At 45.7% G+C, this 22434-nt stretch overlaps 1 protein-coding gene across 2 annotated transcripts in view; it reads right to left on the bottom strand.

The window, feature by feature from the left end:
- Positions 1-11048: 11048 nt before the first annotated feature.
- The window catches only part of SLC15A4 (solute carrier family 15 member 4), a 48522-nt gene continuing 37136 nt past the window's right edge, over positions 11049-22434 (bottom strand). Inside the window, exons 7-8 of one of the 2 annotated variants that reach the window (XM_053279772.1) lie at positions 18647-18805; positions 11049-12969 (exon numbers count right to left, since the gene is read on the bottom strand). In XM_053279772.1, the coding sequence (XP_053135747.1) occupies positions 12911-12969; positions 18647-18805 (218 nt within the window). In that variant the 3' untranslated portion in view covers positions 11049-12910. Of the gene's footprint in view, positions 13060-18646; positions 18806-22434 lie in introns of both variants that reach the window. The other variant, XM_053279771.1, reaches the window with a different exon arrangement.

Here is a 22434-nt window from a genome sequence, read left to right as displayed (position 1 = left end):
TCCCAGGGGCCATTTGGCATGACCATATTACCACTGCGTGGGATGGAGGTCCAACGAGTACCACTGGAAAATCTTCAAGGAGTTCCAAAGCTCCCTCAGACATCATTCGAAAACCAATGGGCTTGTTCACGCATAAAAGTTGTGCCCTCGAGTCAGTTCCATGTGGTTCCATGGTTCTTCCACATGGCACCACAGAGCCATGTGGTTTTCTTGGTAGAATACAGGAGAGGTTTACCGTTTCCCATGCAGTATGAGATGATACATTTCAGCACCTTCCTATATCAATGCTGCCTGATATCGGAGTTTCCCATATTCTGGGGAATACACCAGTGGGGATTCAAACCAACAGCCTCCTGCTCTCTAAGCAGGTTGCTTCTCCGCTGCGCCATTAGGTGGCTGAGTGTTCACAAACAAGAGTATGGAAAGCTGTTTTATATCGAGTCAGAGCATTGGTCCATCTCGCTCAGTATTGTCTACACAGACTGGCAGCTGCAAGTTTGCAGGCAGGAATCTCCCTCAGCCCTATCTGGAGATGCTGCCAGGGAGGGAACCTTCTGCATGCAAGCATGCAGATGCTTTTCCCAGAGTAGCCCCGTACCTTAAGGGGAATATCTTACAGTGCTCACACATGTCTCCCATTCAGATGTGAACCAGGGTGGACCCTGCTTAGCAGCTTGCTAAGATAGATCAAGGATAGATCAAGCTTGCTAAGATAGATCCTGGATAGATCAAGCATCCTACCCAGTTTCAGGAGCTAAATCAGTGCATACGTGGACATCTGCTGCAGCTCTTGGCTCTGTTTTCATAGCACTCCAACATACTTGTGTTCTGTCCGGCAACTTAAAACAAATACCTCTAGTTGTGTAATTGAATTTTTAAAGGATTCCTGAGATCCTACTTCTCGATGTGGCTGCCTGTTTCTACAAATCGCTCTTGCATACCAGGAGCCCAAAATTGCAGTTTCGAGGGTGCCTAGGCAAAGGATGATTGATTTCCTAGATGAGAATGAAGAGAGACATAGTGCCAGGTAACTCAATTAAAGGAAGAAAGGAAGGTGGCAAATGAGTCAGGAAAGTGGTGTGAACACAGCTTGTGAATCCCATGAAATGTTGGCAAGATCTTGATTTGTTTACCTGGCTTCAGAGATTTCATATATATGTGTATATATGCCTTTGGATGCCAGCACTACAAACAGAGTGGTGTTGTTGAGGAACCTGGTATTTAGAATGAAGGGGTCTGCTCATGTATAGGACACAAGAGAAATCCAAGATTTATTGCTTTACTGCCTGCACCAGCTCAAGCCTTGTAGACTGAAGGGTATTCCTCAAAGGGGCCATTTTGACTGTAAAAGAAAACGGCTTGGCTTTCAGGCAGATGGCCCACTGGTTTAGCACTTCATTTGCTGATATAGGAACATAGGAAGCTGCTGTCTACCGAGGGAGACCATTGGTCTATCTAGCTCAGTACTGTCTACTACACTGACTGGCAGCGGCTCTCCAAGGCTGCAGGCAGGAGTCTCTCCCAGCTCTACTTGCAGATGCTGCCAGGGAGTGAACCTGGGACCTTCTGCATCCAGAATATGCAGAGCACAAATACAAAAGAACTATAACATCCCTAATGCAAAGTCTGATTAAACAAACTTTTCCTTAGACTAAACTTCCCATTTCTTTGCTCACCAAACTCCTGGTGGGACTTCAAACCTCCGGTAATCTTTTCTTCCCAGGATATACAGTTGTCCTCTTGCAGCAAACCTCCATGGCCACATGTCCTCCTGTGCACTTCCAGCCTAGCTTCTCCAAGAAAGAACTCTCTTCCTCCTGGCAACAGCTCTCTAGGTCCCACCCACCTGGTGTGCTGATTGGCTGAGCTCTGGAGTTCACCAGCCTGTCAGCCAAGACAAGGGTTCATGTCCGGTTAACTCTTTAGAGGGAGTGGAGCCTGGTCACTACAATTATTATTATTTACTAGTCTAATTTCCTATATTTGCACTCAGCCTTCAGCCATTTCTCCTTCTTCAGCAAGAGAAGTATTTAATCCTATTTGAATTAAAGGGTTTGCCTTCTTCCTGGACAGTGTCTCATTATTTCAGGCAATTAGCTGGAACACCTGGAAGAAGCTGTCCCATCTTTGAGAAAGATAAGCTTCCTTCATGAAATGATGGTTATCATGCAAAATCACTGGGCATGAATAGCTAACTTGGGGCATGGGTGCATACCTTGGTAGCAAGCATGAATAGTCGCCTTTGCTAAACAGGGTACACCTTAGTTTGCATTTGGATGAGTGACTACATGTGAGTGCTGTCTGCTGTAGGGTATTCTCCTTAAGGGATTGGGCCATCGCTCATTGGTAAAGCATCTGCTGGTATGCAGAAGGGCCCAGGTTCAATCCCTGGCATCTCCAGGTAGGGCTGGGAAAGACATCTGCCTGGAAACCTGAAGAACCACTGCCATTCAGGGTAGACAATACTGAGCTAGATGGACCAAGGATCTGATTCAGTGTAAGGCAGCTGAGAAGGAGGACCTTAGGCCAGGGATAGTTGTGCTCCTTGGGATGGATGGACAAGCTAGAGTTGAGGCTGCTAGGACCTCAGCAGGGCAAACGGTAGAGAAGCAGAAGCAGATGTAGCTCACTGGACTGGATCAGGACCATGGAGAGATGCATGTCAATGGGGAGGCGTTGCTCCACTGATGAAGATAACAAGGGTTCAAATAGGCATGTTATCTGACTGATGTCCCCAGTTCCACCCCTCTCTACGGGAACACTTAGGCCATAAAGGGGTTATGTCAGGGCTGCCCAGCTTTGGTCCTCCAGCTGTTGTTGGACTACGACTCCCATCCGCAGTGGACACTAGGTATGATGAGACCTGAAGTTGGAGGGCTGAAGTTGTGCAGCCCTGGATTATGTTGTCTGAGTCCTGGCACATTCACAAAGTAGTCATTTCTATGGCTCCATTTGGGGGGTGGTCCCTGTACCCCATCTTACCCTTCCCCCATATCCTCAGACCTCTCCTCTGCTAATGGGGGGGGGGTGTCTAACACCTGAGCAATGACAACTGGTGAGGGTCCAGTTCCACTGGGCAGTTCTTCTACACAGGTCTGGCTACTAGAAGAGGAATTTATTGAGGAACTCATAAATGTCCCAGGAACTCTGGGACATGACGCGTCTTCTCAATGTGCCCCCCCAACAGGGGTCTGCCCCACAGTTTGAGAGCTAGAGGTTTAAGGGAGAGATTGGTGCTGCACAGATCAGTTATGTGGTTGTGGTTCTCTGCGCTTCATACTAGAGAATAAATATGCTACCTCTGGTCTTGTTCACACAATCTCTTTAATCTCGGTTGAATGTGGTTTACCGAGATTAGCATGATTGTGTGATACCAAGGAAAGAAACTCAGACAGGCCATAAACCACCATGGCATGGGTTGACACAATCATGCTAATCTTGGTAGCCCACATTCAACCTAGATTCACACAATGGGAGGGTTCACACAACCATGCTTATGTTGGTAACCCACATTCAACCTAGATTGTGCAGAACGAACCATTTTATTTTCTTTGACAGGTGCCTGTCACTCTGGAATTCATGCCATTTTTATTTTGCAAGTGGAATTGACATGATCACATTTGGAGGGAAAGCCAAGTGCTCCAGAGAAAGGCACGGGCACCAGATTAAGAAGAGCATGGTTTAATATATTGCATTAGCACCGCAAATATTTCATTCTGCTTTCATGTAAATGATCTGATTGCATTGCAGAGCTCCATTAGTCTCTTGATCAGGAGGCAGACAAAAAAGGGCGGGGGGGGGGGGAATGCACTGCACACCTACATATAATGATTAAATGAGGCCTGGCTTCCTTGTGGCTTCCCCATCCACCCCAACAAGGAAATCGGATTATTGTGATGGCAGCTTTCTGGAAGGCACTGCTAACATTTCTTAAGCATGAGCAGACAAGTCCTGCAAGGCGCTGGGGCAAGCGTTGACCCTATATAGCTTCAGCTCAGAGATGTGATGGGTATTAATATTCAGGTCAGCAAAACCAAACTATTACAACAAAAGTTCTGGTCTTGTGGTAGCAAGCATGACTTGTCACTTTAGCTAAGCAGGGTCTGCCTGGATTGCATATGAATGAGAGACTTGATGTATGAGCACTGTAAGAGATTCCCCTTAAGGGATGGAGCTGCTCTGGGAAGAGCAGAAGGTTCCAAGTTCCCTCCCTGGCAGCATCTCCAAGATAGGCTGAGAGAGATTCCTGCCTGCAACCTTGGAGAAGCCGCTGCCCGTCTGTGAAGACAATACTGAGCTAGATAGACCAATGGTCTGATTCAGTAGATGGCAGCTTCCTATGTTCCTATGTTCCTATGTTCCAGTTTACACAGAAAATGAATGGATGACTAAATAAAATGGATCCCTGCCCTCAAAGAGCTCACAGTCTACAAAGAAACACAAAGGTGGACCCCATCAACAGCCACTGGAGGGATGCTGTGCTGGGGATGGATGGGGCCAGTTGCTCTCCCCCTCCTAAAGATAAAGAGAATCGCCACTTTAAAAGGTGCTCCTTTGCTCAGCATGAGACTACTACTTTAAGGTAGAGATAGAGTGATGTAAGTTTGCAAAAATGACATCACAACCCTTTTCTTCAGATCACCGCTTCTAATCACCGCCCTCAATTTCACAGCAGTGAAGTGACCATTCTTTGGCGATCTTTTAGCCTAGCCCTAAAACATGGCTGCCAAACTTCCACAATGGCTAGACAATGGAAATGTGAAGGCAGCCAAGACTCACCAGACCCTCCGTGATAAGATAATAGGATTGGTAAAACAGCAAACCATCAACTCAGATTAATTTCAAAAGCTGTGACTATTACACCTGGTGAACAATTCAATACCTCTCACACCCCTGCAAAATCCACACACATTAGACGGAGATTGCATTTCCATCCCATCTGAACGGCGCTGAAAAATATTGTTCTGCCAATATTAAACACACTCCTCCATTGCGCCTGCCGCAATTTTGAGTTATTGCCTCCCTTCACATATTTTTTTTTTCCATTTCTAACTGCGATGGTTTGCAAGACTTTTATGTTATTTTCCCGCCCCTTCTTTGTACCTTCCAGAGCTATTTAACAATCCTGGAGATCATCAAGTTTTACGGGAGCGAATTTCAAAGTCGTTATGATCTTCACAGTGGAATTTCAGAATTATTAACCTTTTACAAATACTTAAGAGCAAAGTAATGGATTTTCCACTATGGACAACAGAAGACCCATTAAGATATATTAAGTTACATCAACCTGGATGGTTGATGGCAGCAAGTGGGGGCGGGCGGGGAGGAAGGCAGACCAATATACAGAAGATTTCTTGCAAAGTGTAGTGCAGGTTCTGAAATCTACCATGGAATGGGTTCCATCTTGGCTGGAGAGGGTGTGGAAACCATGTCCTATGAAGAACTGTTGAGGGAGCGGGACGAATTTAGCCTGGAGAAGAGAAAGCTAATATATTATAATTTAAGCTAAGGGGAGATGTATTTATTGTTCCCTGCTAACTGAGCAAAGAGGCACCTTTTTAAAGTGACGATTCTCCTTATTGAGCAGGGGGAGAGCAACTGGCCCTATCCATCCCCAGCACAGCATGTCTCCAGTGGCTGTTGCTGGTGGCTGTCTTATGTTTCTTTTTAGATTGTGATATCTTTGGGGACAGGGAGCCATCTTTATTTTTATTTCTCTACATAAACCGCTATGGGAACCAGCCCTAGTCCAACACTCTAACCACTACACCATGTCGATGGGCTCTTATGCAGAAGGGACAGATTCATTCTCTATTGCTTTGGATTATGGGTCTAGAACCTATGGGTTGAAATGTGTGTGTGTGTGTGTATGTGTTGAGACAAAAGTTACCTGGCAAGAGCTCTCAGCTTGAACTTTCTGGAGCTTAAGAGAGCCAACATGGGTCTACCCTAGCAAGCCGCTATCTTGTGGTGCTCCACCTGCTAGTAGCTCCCAAGGTTATGTCAAACTAAAACTAGTCCCCGAAGGCCTTCGGTCTGCCCATCCCAGCCCTAATGCATTCTACTAGTGCTCAGAACACTAGCAGCGAGGGTAGATTTAGGATCGCAAACATGCCACCACCACCACTGTAGCCTCTTGCTTGGGAGTTCTCTTGCTCCAGCGTGGCGCAAGACCAGCCATGTCACTACTTAGGGGTGTGCACAAAACTGATTTGCCGGGTTCAGTTCGAGTCCAAACCAGACTCAAACAGAACCAGGCGTGTTCAGTTTTGCACACTCTCAAACACTCCCTGGCTTGGCTTGAATTCGAGCCCATTCGGAGGTACGAACATTTTTAAAAAAATGTTTTTTAATGTCTCATTGTTCTGGTCCTGCAGGTGTCCATTGCACATGCGGGCCAGGCTCCAAAATGGCCACAGCCGCTACACAGAGGCCAAAAACAGCCTAAACAGAGCCGTTTCAAGATGGGGGGGGGGAGAAGAGGCTGGGGGAAGGGAGAACTACCAGAGACACCCCCCCTCCACAGCTGCACCTCCCAGAGGTGGTAAGTCGTTTTAAAAGAAACATTTGGGATTTTCTACTTTCAAATCCCTCAGCCAGCTGGGGGTGGGGTGAGGTTGGCTTGATCTTGAGCCCAACCAGGGCTGGTCCGGTTCGAGGCCAATTCGATGCTGAGCCCTCGAGCTGGTTTGCACGTCCCTATCGCTAGCTACTGAGAGGTGGTGAGAGGCCGCTTTTAAAAATGGTTTATGGGACACCGCTATCTCGACATGTCCCCAAGTCTCATCTTAATGCCGCACATAAATCTCACGCCCAGCGGATCCAAAGCCTGCCCAGCAAATGAAGCGTAATTCCATTTGGACCCGTCCCAAATAGCATCAATTCACTCCCCCTGCAACGAGCCTCCGTGCAGTAATTCAGGTAGGAGGTTATCAACCAAGAGCCTCCTCTTTAAATGACTGGAGATTATTTTTTAAGATCAGTACGGGAAATCTGATGAAGTCAACACTGGCGTGCGATGGAGATTCAAAAGGTTGGGCTGTATAATTTCACAAGGGCATAATTCTCGGCCATCAAGCTATCAAGGGCTGACAGCCATTATCCCAAAGCTTCTCTTTGGAGCAGGAAAAAAAAGCTCTGAATCTCGAAGAAATTCTGGCGAAGGAGACATTGGTAGGTTTCAGAGGGCAGGGATGCTCCTCGTGCTGAGAAACTGGAGTTATTCTTTTACATTTATCATCCTGAACAAAGACACAAGGAGACCATCTGAATATGCAATAAAGTATGCCTCACTCAAGAGACCCAGAGGGCACAGTTGCCCAGTTTAAGAGGAGATGATTATCATATTTATCCAAATAGAAGGCAACTCTGAATTTAAAGATAGAGGTTAAATACAGGTCATGCCTGTATTTACCCTAAAGAAAGAGGACTCAGAATCCAAGATGAACCCCGCATATTTAATAGGATAACTAATACTTGTCAGATTCAGATAAATACAGTATAATAGCAATAGCACTAGCACTTACATTTATATACCGCTCTATAGCCGGAGCTCTCTAAGCGGTTTACAATGATTTAGCATATTGCCCCCAACATTCTGGGTACTCATTTTACCGACCTCGGAAGGATGGGTCAACCTTGAGCCCCTGGTCAGGATCGAACTTGTAACCTTCTGGTTACAGGGCAGCAGTTTTACCACTGCGCCACCAGGGGCTCAATCCATTGTATATCCAATTATAATCTTGTGCAAATAAAACTATATATGTTGTCATGTTGTAAACCACCCTGGACCATTTTTGGAAGGGCGGTATGTAAACCAAATAAATAAATAATAAAATAAATAAATAAATAAATAAATAAATAAATAAAGAAATACCTCTTAGGGTATTTATATGCAGCATATGCAGCCACCTAATACCGCAGCGGGGAAATGACTTGACTAGGAAGCCAGAGGTTGCCAGCTTGAATCCCTGCTGGTATGTTTCCGAAACTATGGGAAACACCTCTATCGGGCAGCAGCGAAATAGGAAGATGATGAAAGGCATCCTCTTATACTGCACGGGAGGAGGCAATGGGAAACCCCTTTATGTGCAGCATACATACAAACAGGTAAGAAGAAGGTGGTTACTTAGCATTCTGTTTATTTAAAAATGCAAAAAGTTGTATATTAAAATTTTACTTTGCCAAGTTTTAAAAATGTACAACCCAATGTTTTTCCTGCAAAAATTCAGAAAGAGTGAGGGGGAATCTCTCCCCACCACCCTATCCCCACCTGCAGCCAGTTCGCAGCATTCCAGAAATACACCTTTGGAACAATAATGTATTCAGACATTTTGAATTCTACTCCCATAAACATATCCAGCATGGCTGAAACTTAAAATCCAGGTCGGAATCCAGTGGAGGTGAGTTCCATCAGCTTCCCAACTTGTAACTGACCGAGACACATTCTTCATTATTCTTCTATGACACTTACTTATACTCTTCTTAATGCATAGTGCGGAAAGAGCTTTTCCTGCATGATTTGCTGTCGGTATAGACTCTTCTAAGACTTCAACTTATTAATTTACAAACTCCTGCCCTGGTTAGCTCTTCACAAACATCCTTTAATATGAGCGATGTTTCTGCTACATTAAATCAATCTGAAAAGGCACATCAGTGATAAATCTGAAACGGTGCATGTCAAGGTATTTCTTTAATTACCCATAAAGTTAAATTGATTAGTCTTTCTGTGCACAGACGTGGGGAAGGGAAAAAGCACACACAGACACCAGTTGGTGGAAGGAGCCTCTTGTAAAAGCCTCAGAGTGAGAGGGACTCTCTCTTTTTGACGCGTCCCAAGTTAATCTTCCTAAATGGTCATAATCACTAGCAGTTTGGGCCTCTGCCAAAACATTGCTTAAAAAAAGAAGTTAAAATCATGCAAGTCATTTCGTGCTCCATCTTCACTGCGGGGTGTTAAAATAAGCTTGACCCAGAGAGAAAGCAAATACAGAAGACAAAACGTTCACACCAGGAGGGAGGAATGAATCAGATCAGGATCTGGTGGAATGCTCAGGCAAAATTAAACAACGCAAGGGGGAAGGAAGAAGAAAGGCTTGTTCAAGAGATGGGTTTGTAAGCATGATGAAATCCGGCTGAATGGGATACAGAGTGCATACTCTCAAGGTGTACACCCCTAGGAGGAAAGCTGGTCTTGCGGTAGCAAGCATGACTTGTCCTCTTTGTTAAGCAGGGTCCACCCTGGTCTGCATATGAATGGGAGACTACATGTGTGAGCATTGTATGATATTCCCCTCAGGGGATGGAGCTGCTCTGGGAAGAGCACCTAGGTTCCAAGTTCCCTCCCGGGCAGCATCTCCAAGATAAGGCTGAGGGAGACTCCTCCCTGCAACCTGGGAGAAGCCACTGCCCGTCTGTGCAGACAATACTGAGCTAGATGGACTAAAGATCGGACTTGGTATAAGGCAGCTTCCTATGTTCCTATGGGAAGGTGATTCAAAAGCATGGCCCTAGTCCTTATGATCGGCACTGCAGTGCCTGGACATGCCCTGCTCTGTTAGGCATTCAGACCCGGGAATGGAGGAAATTGCTTTTATTAAACAGTAAGGTTCTTCTAGGCAGGTTCTTATGCTCCTACCTTCTACCGAGTCTGACCAACGGCTCAGTATTCTCTACACAGATTGGCAGCGGCTTCTCCAAGGTTCCAGGAAGGAGTCTCTCTTAGTTCTACCAGGAGAGCTCTACTGGGGAGCGACGGGCATGCCCTCGCCTCTTGCCTGTGGACTAGATAGGCCTTGGGCCTGATCTAGCTGGGTTGGTCTTCCGGGAGGGAACTTGGAACCTTCTGCCTGCCAGCCTGCAGATGCTCTTCCCAGAGAGGCCTCATCTCCTTACAGCGCTCACCCACCTGTAGTTTACCATTTAAATGCAAACCAGGGCAGACCCTGCATAGCAAAGGTGACAATTCATGCCCGGCGGGGAAATGCTTGACTAAAACAAGCAGAAGGTTGCTAGTTCGAATCCCCGGTGGTATGTTTCCCCGACTATGGGAAACACCTATATTGGGCAGCAGCGATAGAAGAAGATGCCGAAAGGCATCAACTCATTACTGTGTGGGAGGAGGAAATGGTCAACCCCTCCTGTATTCGATCAAAGAAAACCACAGGGCTCTGTGGGTGCCAGGAGTGGAAATCGACTTGATGGCACACTTTACCTTACTATAAGACCAGCTCTCCTCCCGTAGACTGCAGTGCGTCTGTGGGTACCAAGCTCTAAAGTGTATGGATATATACTGCTTTGTAGTTTGTAGAGCCATTCGGACCCTGGTGGGAGTTTTCCATTTTGAAGCTATCTACATGCAAGCACATGGATACTTCGCATTCTTTTCGGTCCTTTGGTGACTGAATTGGAGTCTGCAACAAGAACGTTCGTTGGCTACAGGATAGCTGGCAACCTGTGATAGTTGTCCTGTATCTCGAGATCTTTCCCCCAAATGTTTCTAACCAAAGAACAACTCCACCACGAATATTCAAAACCAGAATGGTAGTATTTTCCTTGCCGGCAACTTAAAAGTTGGGTACCTCATCAGTCTTTTGCAGACGCATTGATACCATGGGTGGAAGATTTTATCAAAGTTCTCCTTCATATTAGGATCTGCTCGAAAGTACGGGGACAAGCCCTACTGTGAAGATACTGCCCTATGACAATGCTGCAGGAAGTGAGTGAAACATCTTCCTCCATTAGCCATCAGGAGAGAGCTATTGCCTTATGGCTTAGAAACATAGAAAGCTGCCACCTACTGAGTCATTGGCTTATCTAGTTCAGTTCTGTCTACTACACTGACTGGCCACTGAGCAATGGCTCCATCCCCGGGCATGGTTGTGGAGTTCCTAGAAGCCCATCTGATTGGTCCCCGTGAGAAACAGAATGCTGGAATAGTTGGATTTTTGGTCTGTTCATCAGGGCTGTTTTGTTTTTATGGAACTCCGAGAACGGAGCAAATCAGAGCTCAAAAACAGGAGGAAAAAACCAAACTCTAGAGAACAGACTACCTGCAGCATATATATATTTATTCACCTTGGGACACAGGTTCACAGCACAAATGTTTCGTAAACATGTTTCAATGAAGGTACTTGCTTTGTAGAAAAACAAAAAGTCTGCTTCCCAAAACATGCTGAAAAATAAACACCCAAGACAACTCCAAAACCCATTCATTACTAAGTGAAGTTATTTTCTCCCCCTGCAGTGGATGACTCTGTCATTTTTGTGCAAAATACTGCTTTTTCTCTATTGCTCTATCCTCAACAACAAAACAGAGGGAAGGTAATAAGAAGTTAGGCCCTGTGAGAAATAAAAAGCTGCTTTTTAACGAAAGGAACGTGTTGGCTGAAGATAACGGTCCTTCCGTTCATAGGCTATTAGCTGGACTGGAAAGGTCTTAAAGACATTACCGGATCTTGCTCATCCCTCTGCCCAAAAAGCTCAGGGTGGATTTATACAATTGGTTTATCCTCCAAAAGATGATGCTTTAATAGAAAAACCACATGGAAGTGAGCTGGGGGAAGAGGTTGCCCAATGGCTGACTGCAGATTCCTAGGTCTAATTTTGGCCCATGATCCCAAAACAGGATGGATTCATCTCACAACCTATTCCCACCTGCCCCTCCAATGCAGGTTGGCTGTGTCCTTCCGAGTGCTCATCTAACTTCAAAATTAAGGTCCAATCAATCCCAGTTTTATTTTTTTCACCCCCTCCTATCAGCTTTTCAACAGGAAAATGAAGTAACAATTGGGAAGGTGAAAGATTTCTTATTTACAATGAAAAATGCTTTCCAAATGCTGCAACATATTTCAATACCTACTTAAAAAAAGGAGAGAACATTGATTCTCAAGGTATGGGAGAAAGAAAAAAGAAAAAGTCTGGTTCATGTGATCATCCAAATCTAGGTTTAACTCTAAATTAAACCTAGATTGACCTAAGTTTAATGCCTAAATTAAACTTTGTCCAAATGTAGCAACTGATATCAGTGTGATCATGTGGACTCATGCCAAGATGGGAATCTCAGATTTGTCTTGGGACACAAACCAACAACGGTAATCTTGATGTGGGTTCACAGGATTATGCTAATATCAGTTACCGACTTTAAACCTAGATCCAAACAGCTGGGCAAACCAGGCCAAAGAAACAAAGAATTCTGATACCAGCTCAGCCTCCCACCACAAAATGATCTAACATATACCAAAAGTTGTAGCAGCTGAAAGACCACCACATTAAACGATGAGGGCTATTCATTTCACCTTCACTTATAAAAGACACATGTTTAAAATCGCATCCCTTTTTATCTGATGTAGGAAAAATATTCCTCGCCATTTCATTCCCAACGTTGTTATTATTTGTTACCACAGGTTAAAACGAGCTATTTTCTACTCCATCTGTGCTGCTTCAGTTTCAAGAAACTCATTTGTGAAAAATGGACAAGTAAGAGGAATCATGAACACAGTTTTCAAACACTACCTTCACAGTTCTTCATGGAAAGAACCAATTCTGTTTTCCACCACAGCAGGCCATACTTGCTAAATCAGTCTCCAAACACTAAAAATTTCCAGCTTTAACAAACTGGAGAAAAAAGGTTGGAATCAGGATGGCGCACTTGCAATGCCGAAAGGTATGCACTTAGGTTTTGCTCCATAACTTGGGGCAAGACACATAAAATCTCTTGCTAACGTAAGGCACTTACCTACTTTTACAGGGGCAAGGAAAGAGGGCTGAGGCAAGAACTCACTGTTGCATGCACATTTTTTTTTTTTAAAAAAACCTCACAACAGTAGCATTTTAAAGACCTTGCAGGCTGACTGTTCAACATTTTAAAAACACGCCAGTCAAAGAAACTGCTCTTCCATCAGAGATCATGTCAGGTCCGCCCACTGGCGGCAGCTCCATTCGTCCGGTATTTTTGGTGATCGTATTTCACTGAAACAATAAGGAAAAGCAGAAAGGTTGCTCCTTGGATCGCCGCCAGCAAGAAAAAGTAGAAGTCTAAACGGCAGTCATTAATGTTACCTGGGAAGAATTAGAGAGACTAGTTAAGGATATGGCAGTGGAGTGCAAGTAAAATAAATCCCATTCCATAAGGAGCCAAGATCCTGGCCTGCCTATGAGATGGAACCCAGCCATATATTAAAAGGGAAAACCATTTCAAGCCTAGATGGTCGCTATGGGTATTCTCGCTTCTCGAGACAGCAGCGCAGAGGGCAGAAGTGTATTTTGCCACACAAGCCGCTCCCCTCCCAAACAACTGTTTTATAATCACTAGTTTGCGGAGGGGGCATAGCTCAGTGGCACAGTGCATGCCTTGCCTGCAGAAGGTCCCAGGTTCGATATCCGGCGACTCCAGTTAAAAGTAGTAGGATTGTGAAATAGGATAGCGGCCAGTGCAAGTAGACAACCTCCACCACCACTTCTAGACAGCTGGTCTCAGGGGAGGGGAGCTGGTCTTCGGGTAGTAAGCATAAATTGGCCCCTTTGCTAAGCAGAGTCTGCCCTGGTTTGCAATTGAATGGGAGCCAGCATGGTGTAGTGGTTAGAATGCTGGACTAGGACCAGGAGGATCTGAGTTCAAATCCCCATTCAGCCACGATACTTGCTGGGTGACTCTGGGCCAGTCACTCCTCTCTCAGCCTAACCTACTTCACAGGGTTGTTGTGAGGAGAAACCTAAGTATGTAGTACACTGCTCTGGGCTCCTTGGAGGAAGAGCGGGATATAAAATGAAATAATAATAATAATAATAATAATAATAATAATAATAATAATAAAGAAAAACAAGTTAAAATAATCGACATAGCAATACCGGGGGATAGCAGAATAGAAGAAATAGAAATAGAAATAGAAAAAATCACAAAATACAAAGATCTACAAATGGAAATTGAAAGGCTGTGGCAGAAAAAGACCCAAATAATCCCAGTGGTCATTGGCGCCCTGGGTGCAGTTCCAAAAGACCTTGAAGAGCACCTCAACACCAGAGGGGCCACAGAAATCACCATCAGCCAATTACAAAAAGCAACTTTACTGGGAACAGCCTATATTCTGCGACGATATCTATAACAACAACAACAACAACATTGACAATAAAATTCAGCCATCCCAGGTCCTTGGGAAAGACTCGATGTCTGGATAAAACAAACCCGTCAATAACACCTCTCTGACTGTGTAAATAAATAATGATGATGATGATGATGGTGTGTGAGTGCTGCAAGATATTCGCGTGAGCATCCCAGATTCCCTCCCTGGCGGCATCTCCAAGACAGGGCTGAGAGAGACTCCTGCCTGTAAGCTTGGAGAAGCCGCCACCAGTCTGTGTAGACAATTCTGAGCTAGATGGACCAAGGGTCTGACTCCGTATAAGGCTGCTTTCTATGTACTACTGCTTATATGCTGCTTTTCAACAAAAGAGCCCTCAAGTGGTTACAAATTAAAAGATAACAAGAATGGTTCACAGTCTAAAAGGAAATTCAAGATAGACACCAGCAACAGCCATTGGAGAGATGCTGCACTGGAGTGGAATAGGATCCATTGTTCACCCTCTGCTTAAAATAAAGCAAGTAGGCATCCCCTTTGCCCAGTGAGCAGGGGTCATTCTCATTCTCAGTCCAAGCTGGGACAGATGGAACAATGGACTGACTCTGTCTATGGCAGCATCATACAGTTCATATGTGGCAGTAAGAGCAGCACAATAGGAACATCGGAAGCTGCCTTCTACCGAGTCAGACCCTTGGTCCATCGAGCTCAGTACTGTCTACCCAGACTGGCAGCGTCTTCTTCTCCAAGGTTGCAGGCAGCAGGAGTCTCTCTCAGTCCTATCTTGGAGATGCTGCCAAGGAGGGAACTTGGAACCTTCGGCATGCAAACAGGCAGGTCCTCTTCCCAGAGCGGCTCCATCCCCTAAGATGAGAATCTTACAGTGCTCATACAGGTTGTCTCCCATTCAAATGCAAACCAGGGTGGACCCTGCTTAGCAAAGGGGACAATTCCTGCTTGCTGCCACAAGACCAGCTCTCCTCTTTAGGGGGCTCTGCTTCATCCTTCTATTCATACTCCTGCAAGGAATATGACTTTGACAAAATACAGCTGTATTCAGCATATGGAAAAGGGAGGGATCAAGAGCCCAACTCCAAATGCCCCCTCCAACAGGGACCCCCAGACGCTGCTGACCACGACTCCCAGAATCCTCAGTGGTAATGACTTCTGGGATCCCTCCAGGGAGACCCTCACCCAACACGGCAAGCTCACAGGTGGAACACTACCATTCAGCAAAGGAATCCACTCTTACGGTGTCTGCACATCCAGACATAATGCAGTATGGACTGAGTCCAGAAAGCCTCAGGAGGTCTGGCCAATTGGACCATTATAGTTATTACACAGAACTGGGAAAGGGGCGGGGGCGAGAAATACCACCTCCATCAATCCTTGCTTGCACATATCTGCATTCCGGTGAAATTGCTTTAATTATGGAAACTTAAGATGCAATTACATAAATTTATAATCAAAAGCAATAAAAGCAAAGGATCTTCCCTTGACATTTAAAATACAGCCTATTTCCGCCCAAGAGCGCAAGTGTTTAAAAAGTAGTAATTTTCCCTTTATGGGTCAGGATGTTAACTCCATAAAATCTATATTTTTTACTGCAGAAATCATTTAATTGTTGGGGTGGGGGGGAGGACGGCTGGCACTTGAGTGCCTGCAGATAAATTAAGAAGCCAGAAGAACCTTAAAGCCAGAGAACAGCAGGGACCAGAGGGCTGGATGGGGCGGGAGGGAGGGGGAGGATCAAATAGCCCGGAGAAGCCAAAAGGCATTTGGGTCCTTCTTCTAGTCACCAAGCCAGCCCGTCTCCTTCTCTCACTGCAACTGCACGGATGTCAGAATTTACGAAGAACCTGGTGGATCAGGCCCAAGGCCAATCCAGTCCATCATTCCAAGGTGGACAGCCAGATGCCAATGGGGATGGAGCCGGAGCTTGGTGGAAGAGCATCTGCTTTGCATGCAGAAGGTCCTGGGTTCAATCCCTGGCAGCATTTCCATGAAGGGCTGGGAAAGCTCCCTGGATAGCAGCTGCCAGTCAGTGTTGGTAAGACAGAGCGAGATGGATCAATGGTCTGACTCAGTAGAAGGTGGCTTCCGATCTACCTATGCTTCTGGGAAGCTCAGAAGCAGAGTACCAGTTGCAAGGGAGTAATGGCAGGAGAGAGGGCACGCCCTCAATTCCTGTCTGTGGCTTCCAGCGGGATCTGGTGGGCCACTGTGCGAAACAGGATGCTGGACTAGATGGGCCTTGGGCCTGATCCAGCAGGGCTGTTCTTATGTTCTTAGGGCATGGGGAGAGGGGGAGAGAGTGTCTGTGTGTACGTGTGTGCATGCATGCACACAAACACAGCAGAAGAATGCATGATTTTGCATATATCAATCAGGTCCAGAACTCAATTCCTAGCACTTAGGTAGAGCACCTGCCTTGGATACACAAAGTCCTAGGTTCAAATCCTGGGGTCTCCAGTTAAAAATCAGAAAGCAAGCACTGGGGAATCTCTCTGCCTAGGTCCTTGAAGAACCACTGCCAGCCAGTGCAGACAATACTGGGCTAAGCCGACGAACGGTCTGACTCAGCATATGTTCGTGGCAACTACTTGCGTCTTGTGATCAGCATTCAGTGGTACGCTAGCCATGATGTCTCCCTGATGCACCAACTCATTCCCTTTTGCATTCCCATCTGCACCAGGAGGGACACATTCTTCCCAGTGCATTATAGGGTGGGTCTTCTCCGAGAGTTTTTAAATGGCTTAAGTGCATAAATTAGGGTTCTATTAGGCAGTTAGGGTTAGGCTTCATCCTGCCCACAGCTTAGGGTGTGACCAACTAAAGACGTACTGTATAGCTATTATCGTCTGGCTATTTCTCCTGACCAACATCTTCCTGCTTCTAAACATAGCTACCGATGAGCAAGCACTTTTAGAAAAGTGGAATTATTAGAAGGCCTGTCTCCGAACGTCTGCATAATCCTGGCTCAACTTTGAAATGACTTCTGCAGAGAAAGTTGCCACTGGAACTTCAGGGCTGTGTCTTTAAACACACACTCACTCACTCTGTTCAGCAGTTTTTAATTTTGGTTTTTCAGATTTGATCTGATTTTTAACTAATTTTAAAATGAGTTTTTAAGCTGTTTTATGTTATATTTTGTATTTTCTTTTCTTCTTTTTTGTCTATTATGATCTAAAGTGTTATGTGTTATTATTGTATGTTTTAATCCTCTGTTCTGAGCCACCCAGAGAACAATTTGTTATGGGGCAGCTAACAAATAAAGTTTATTACTACTACTACTACTACTACTACTACTACTATTATTATTATTATTAATGCAGCATTGCCAAACCCATTGCCATACTGAGGCACAATTACATTTTTTGAAACTGGAGAACACAACTCCAACACAGACACACTTAATTAATTATTAACTATTAATCATTATTATTATTTGCTGGTGGCACAGCTACTGCTTAATTAGGGTTTTATCTACAGAGGCAACCAAGTAGGAACATAGGTAGCTGCCATATACCGAGTCAGACCACAGGTCCATCTAGCTCAGTATTGTATACCCAGACTGGCAGCGGCTTCTCCAAGGTTGCAGGCAGGAATCTCTCAGCCCTATCTTGGAGATGCCAGGGAGGGAACTTGGAACCTTCTGCATTCAACCATGTGGGTACTCTTCCCAGAGCGGCCCCATCCAATTTCTTACAGTGCTCACGTATGTAATCTCCCATTCAAATGTAATCCAGGGTGGACCCTGCTTAGCAAAGGGGACAATTCATGCTTGCTACAAGTGTTCCCTCTAACAGGGATTCCCAGATACTGTTGACTACAACTCCTAGAATCCCCAGCTGCAATTGCTTTTGCTTGGGGATTATTAGAGTTGTAGTCCACAACATCTGGGAATCTCTGTTAGAGGGAACACTGCTTGCTACCACAAAACCAGCTCTCCTCCGGTATATAATCTTAAATTGTAAATTTTAATCAGAGGATTCGTAACCCATTTAGAACACCCCTTTTGTACCAGGGCGATTGGAAATGTTTTGTGTGTTGTATTAATTGGCAGAAATCAGAGATAACTTTTCCAATGGCCAAATACTGTGCCTCAGTTTGTATAAGAAGATGTAGCTTACTCCTCAAGTAGAAGGTGGTAGAAAGGAGGCTGGCTGTGTTGTTGTAATGTGCGGTGTTTATGTAGTGAGTTATAGACCAAATAACACTGAAATTGAAATTTCCTTTCCCCCTTTGCCATTGCTGATGGGCACAAATAGTCATAAGGGAGTAAGTCAGCTCCAAAAGTGATGAGTTTGAACACCCACTTTTGGAGTCGATCCTCTCCCTTATGGATTAGGAGGGATGTGTCCTTTTCAGGGCATGATGGGGCAAGCCAAGAGCTGAGAGTTTAAACTTTGGGGCTGACTCAGAGCAAACTAGAACCACGACCTGCACACTGGTTGGGAAAATGCTGTCTGAATGTCCAGTTCCCCATGCTGTTAATTAAGCACCCCACTTATTTCCCACCCTACCCCGCTTGCCCCCGGGTGTGCTGGCACTTAAAAGACTGAACCTACCAAAATCCTTGTGACTACTCATCCAGCCAATCGTTTTGATAGACACCAAGGCCAGGAGTCCCGAGCCAACGAACGAGCCGACCCCAGAGAAGAAGAAGAAGAGACCCATGATGGCGCTTTGCATCGTTTTGGGAGCAGCTGAGTAGGCAAATTCAAGACCTGGAATGAAACAGACGAGGAAAGAAAACTTCTAAGTAGCACCAATGCTTTTTAGTAGCGTTTTCCCAGGGTCAAGAGCCATACACTGTAGAACACAGAGAGTTGCCTTCTAGGGCAAGATGGACTATTGGTCTCTAGAGATGGGCGATTGGTCCATCTAGCTCAGTACTGCCCATACTGGCGGTCAGCGGCTTTCTTAAGTTTTCAGGCAGGGGTCTTTCCCAGCCCTACCTGGAGATGCTGGCAGGGATTGAACCTGGGACCTTCTGCACGCAAAGCAGATGCTCTGCCACTGAGCTATAGCCCCATCTCTAAAGCAAGGAAGTTTTTTGTTCTATTTGATTCTTCTTCTATGTGTGACAGTCCAAGATATTTGAAGGTGGCTATAATCTCTATTGCTTGATTGGTTGAATTTCTACAAGGCCTAATATAGAGATCTCTAGGTGCTATACAGATCAATACATAATATATAAGATATAAAATGTTTGAAATTCATAAAAACCGATAAACATCACAATAGATAAAAACACATAAAAATTTTAATTTCAGTTAAAAGCTTGTGAGAACATGAAAGTCTTGAGGGTCTTCCTGAAAAGAAACAAGGAGGAGGAGATGCTCTTATTTCAGCAGTGAGCACATCCCAAAGCCCTGGGGCAGCCACAGAGAAGGCCCGGTCCCAAGTTGCCACCAAACGAGTTGGTGGCGACCAGTTACTGGTCCTCTCCAGGTGATCTTAATAGGCGACAGGGTTCACAACAGAGAAGGCACTCTCTTGAGCACCCTGGACCTAAGCCTTTAGACTTCTCTTCTCCTTCAACTGTTCCCGCATAGGAACATAGGAAGCTGCCTTATACCGAGACAGACCACTGGTCAATCTAGCTTGTATCGTCTATATCAAGGCTGCTCAACTTCGGCCCTCCTGCAGATATTGGCTTACAATTCCCATAATACTTGGCTATTGACTGCTGTGGCTGGGTATTATGGGAGTTGTAGTCCAAAAACAGCTGGAGGGCCAAAGTTGAGTGGCCCTGGTCTACACTGACTAGCAGTGGCTCTCCAGGGTTTCAGGCAGGAGTCTTTCCCAGCCCTACCTGGAGATGCTGCCAGGATTGAACAAGGGACTTTTCTGCATGCAAGCAGATGCCCAAGCACTCAGTCATGGCCCCATTCCCTAAGGGGACTATTGTACAGCAGACAGTGCTCACTCGTGGCCAGACGGATGATGAGCAAACCCCAATTCCAACTCTTACTGTCTTGTTCTGTGGGTACAGAAGACACATGCAACCACTCCAGGTCACAGGAACACAGGAAGCTGCCCTATACTGAGTCAGACCCTTGGTCCATCTAGCTGTAGTGGCACTGCGGAAGAGGCGGCAAGGAGGCCTAGCGGTGTGATCCACTTTTACCCTCTGCACAGAGAGACTTCCACGTACTACTTGCATACAGGCATTTAAAGGGTTCATTCTGAGCTTCTACAGCCGTAGACTTTAGTCACCTTGTTGCCCTCCTGCTTGACACTGAAGGCTGTATATTCATCTGCACTCCTGTACTTAGAATTTGGGATTGATGTCTTTGTGCCAATTAGGGTAGCTAGGCAAAGATAAGGCTTACTTAGAAGTTTACTTGTTAAGACACCCATCTGTGAGTGGGAGGCTGCGAAAGTGTGCTGACAGGGACAGAAATGCACCCGGCAAGTGGTCAAGTGTCTGAGTCTCGCACACAGCTCCTGATAAGATGTACCAGCAGCCATGCATCCCAGGTGGTGTTCATGAGTTTTGTAAAAAAAATTATACGACAGACGGACAGCCTAGCAGTTGGAACTTCAGGGTAGACCAAGACCCGGGAAGGTGCTACGCCGTTGCTAGCTTGGGGTATCGTCCTTCGTCGAAACCAGGGTTCCTCGATGAGCAGCAAAAGTGGGATTTATTTTTGTTTGTCCTGTCCTCCTCTGTAAGATATCATTTAGTTCTGTCTAATAAAAACCCTCTTTGGCACTTACACCGGTCTGCGCCTATTGCCTCCGAATCCCAGAACCTGTTGGACGCCGGTGCCAATACACGAGCTCAGTATTGTCCACACAGACTGGCAGCGGCTTCTCTGAGGTTGCAGGCAGGAGTCTCTCCCAGCCCTCCCTTGTGCCTCTTTAAACTTCTCTGAAAAGATGGCGCCAACGTTTTCCCAGAAGCAACTACCGAGGAATGTTTTCCTCCTCAAAGTCACACGTCTCATTCTGCATACATCTGCCCTTTACTCTTGACTGGGCCTGTGGTCTGTCCACCAGCACTCAGACCAGCGTACTTCAGATCTCGAAAGGAAAGTGATCATTTGACTTCCCGAGGCTGAAATTTCTCAGGACAACGGCTCCACCTGGACGTTTCCCCTCGGCACGGCAGAGGATCTCAGACCCTGCCATCTAGTGGCCACAGTGAGGTACTCACGAGAAATAAACTAATTACTGACTTTTTGAGTCGCCAACAATTCCCTGCAGCAGATGTGCGGGTTTCCCTCCAGGAGGCTTTTCCAGACAGCAGTCCTTACCACAAGGCTTTACTGCGACTTCGGGGCATAACAGATACTCCAAAGCAAAAAGAGGCTGTTTTAACCCCGGACAGAAATTGGGCTAGGTTCCAAAAGGGAGGGGGAAACCTGAATTGTGTGGGAAGTGCTCTCAAAATATTACATACTCTGGGGTAAATCTGGCCAATATGTGAACACACACACACGCACACACACACGCACACCCTCCCAAAGTAAAGTCACGGTGAAGTTGCAGTCTGAAAAAAGCTCCAGGTGAAACATCTAGGGAATGTCATGGGAGGCCAAAATGGCGTTTTTATTCAGATTAGCCCAAGACCTTTTCCTGTCTTAATTAATAAGTAATTATTAATAATTAATTAATCAATTAATTTTACTACTACTACTACTACTACTACTACACATCTCTGGTTTTAAACAACACACAGAGATGGCTATATGGGGAAGAAATTGGTTAGAAATGCCGGTGTGTGTGTGTGTGTGTGTGTGTGTGTGTGTGTGTGTGTGTGTGTGGAATTGGTGGGGGGAAGAGGGGGTCATTTTGGAGAAGTACTTAAAGAAAGGCAATTTTAGTGACTAGATTATGGGGAGGGACCACAGCCCATTGAAGGAAACCATGATTTACACCCCCAGGTTCAGTCCCTGTCACCTCTGTTACTACTACTACTACTACTTACATTTTATATCCCGCTCTTCCTCCAAGGAGCCCAGAGCAGTGTACTACAAACTTCAGTTTCTCTTTCACAACAACCCTGTGAAGTAGGTTAGGCTGAGAGAGAAGTGACTGGCCCAGAGTCACCCAGCAAGTCTCATGGCTGAATGGGGATTTGAACCTGGGTCACCCCAGTCCTAGCCCGGCACTCTAACCACTTCACCACACTAGTAGGTACACAGCAATATGGAAAGCTGTCTTCTACCAAATCAGACCATTCATCCATCCAACTCAGTACCAACTACTCTGACTGGCAGCAGCTCTCCGAGATTACAGGCAGGAGTCTCTCCCGGCCCTGGAAATGCTGCCAGGGAACGAACCCAAGGACCTTCTACATGTAAAGCAGATGCTCCACCACTGAGCGGACCCATCCCCCCCAAGG

The sequence above is a fragment of the Hemicordylus capensis genome, chromosome 15, assembly GCF_027244095.1.
Source record: "Hemicordylus capensis ecotype Gifberg chromosome 15, rHemCap1.1.pri, whole genome shotgun sequence".
NCBI lineage: Eukaryota > Metazoa > Chordata > Lepidosauria > Squamata > Cordylidae > Hemicordylus > Hemicordylus capensis.
Note: the sequence above shows the minus strand (reverse complement) of the source record. Positions and strands in the feature narration are given on the sequence as shown.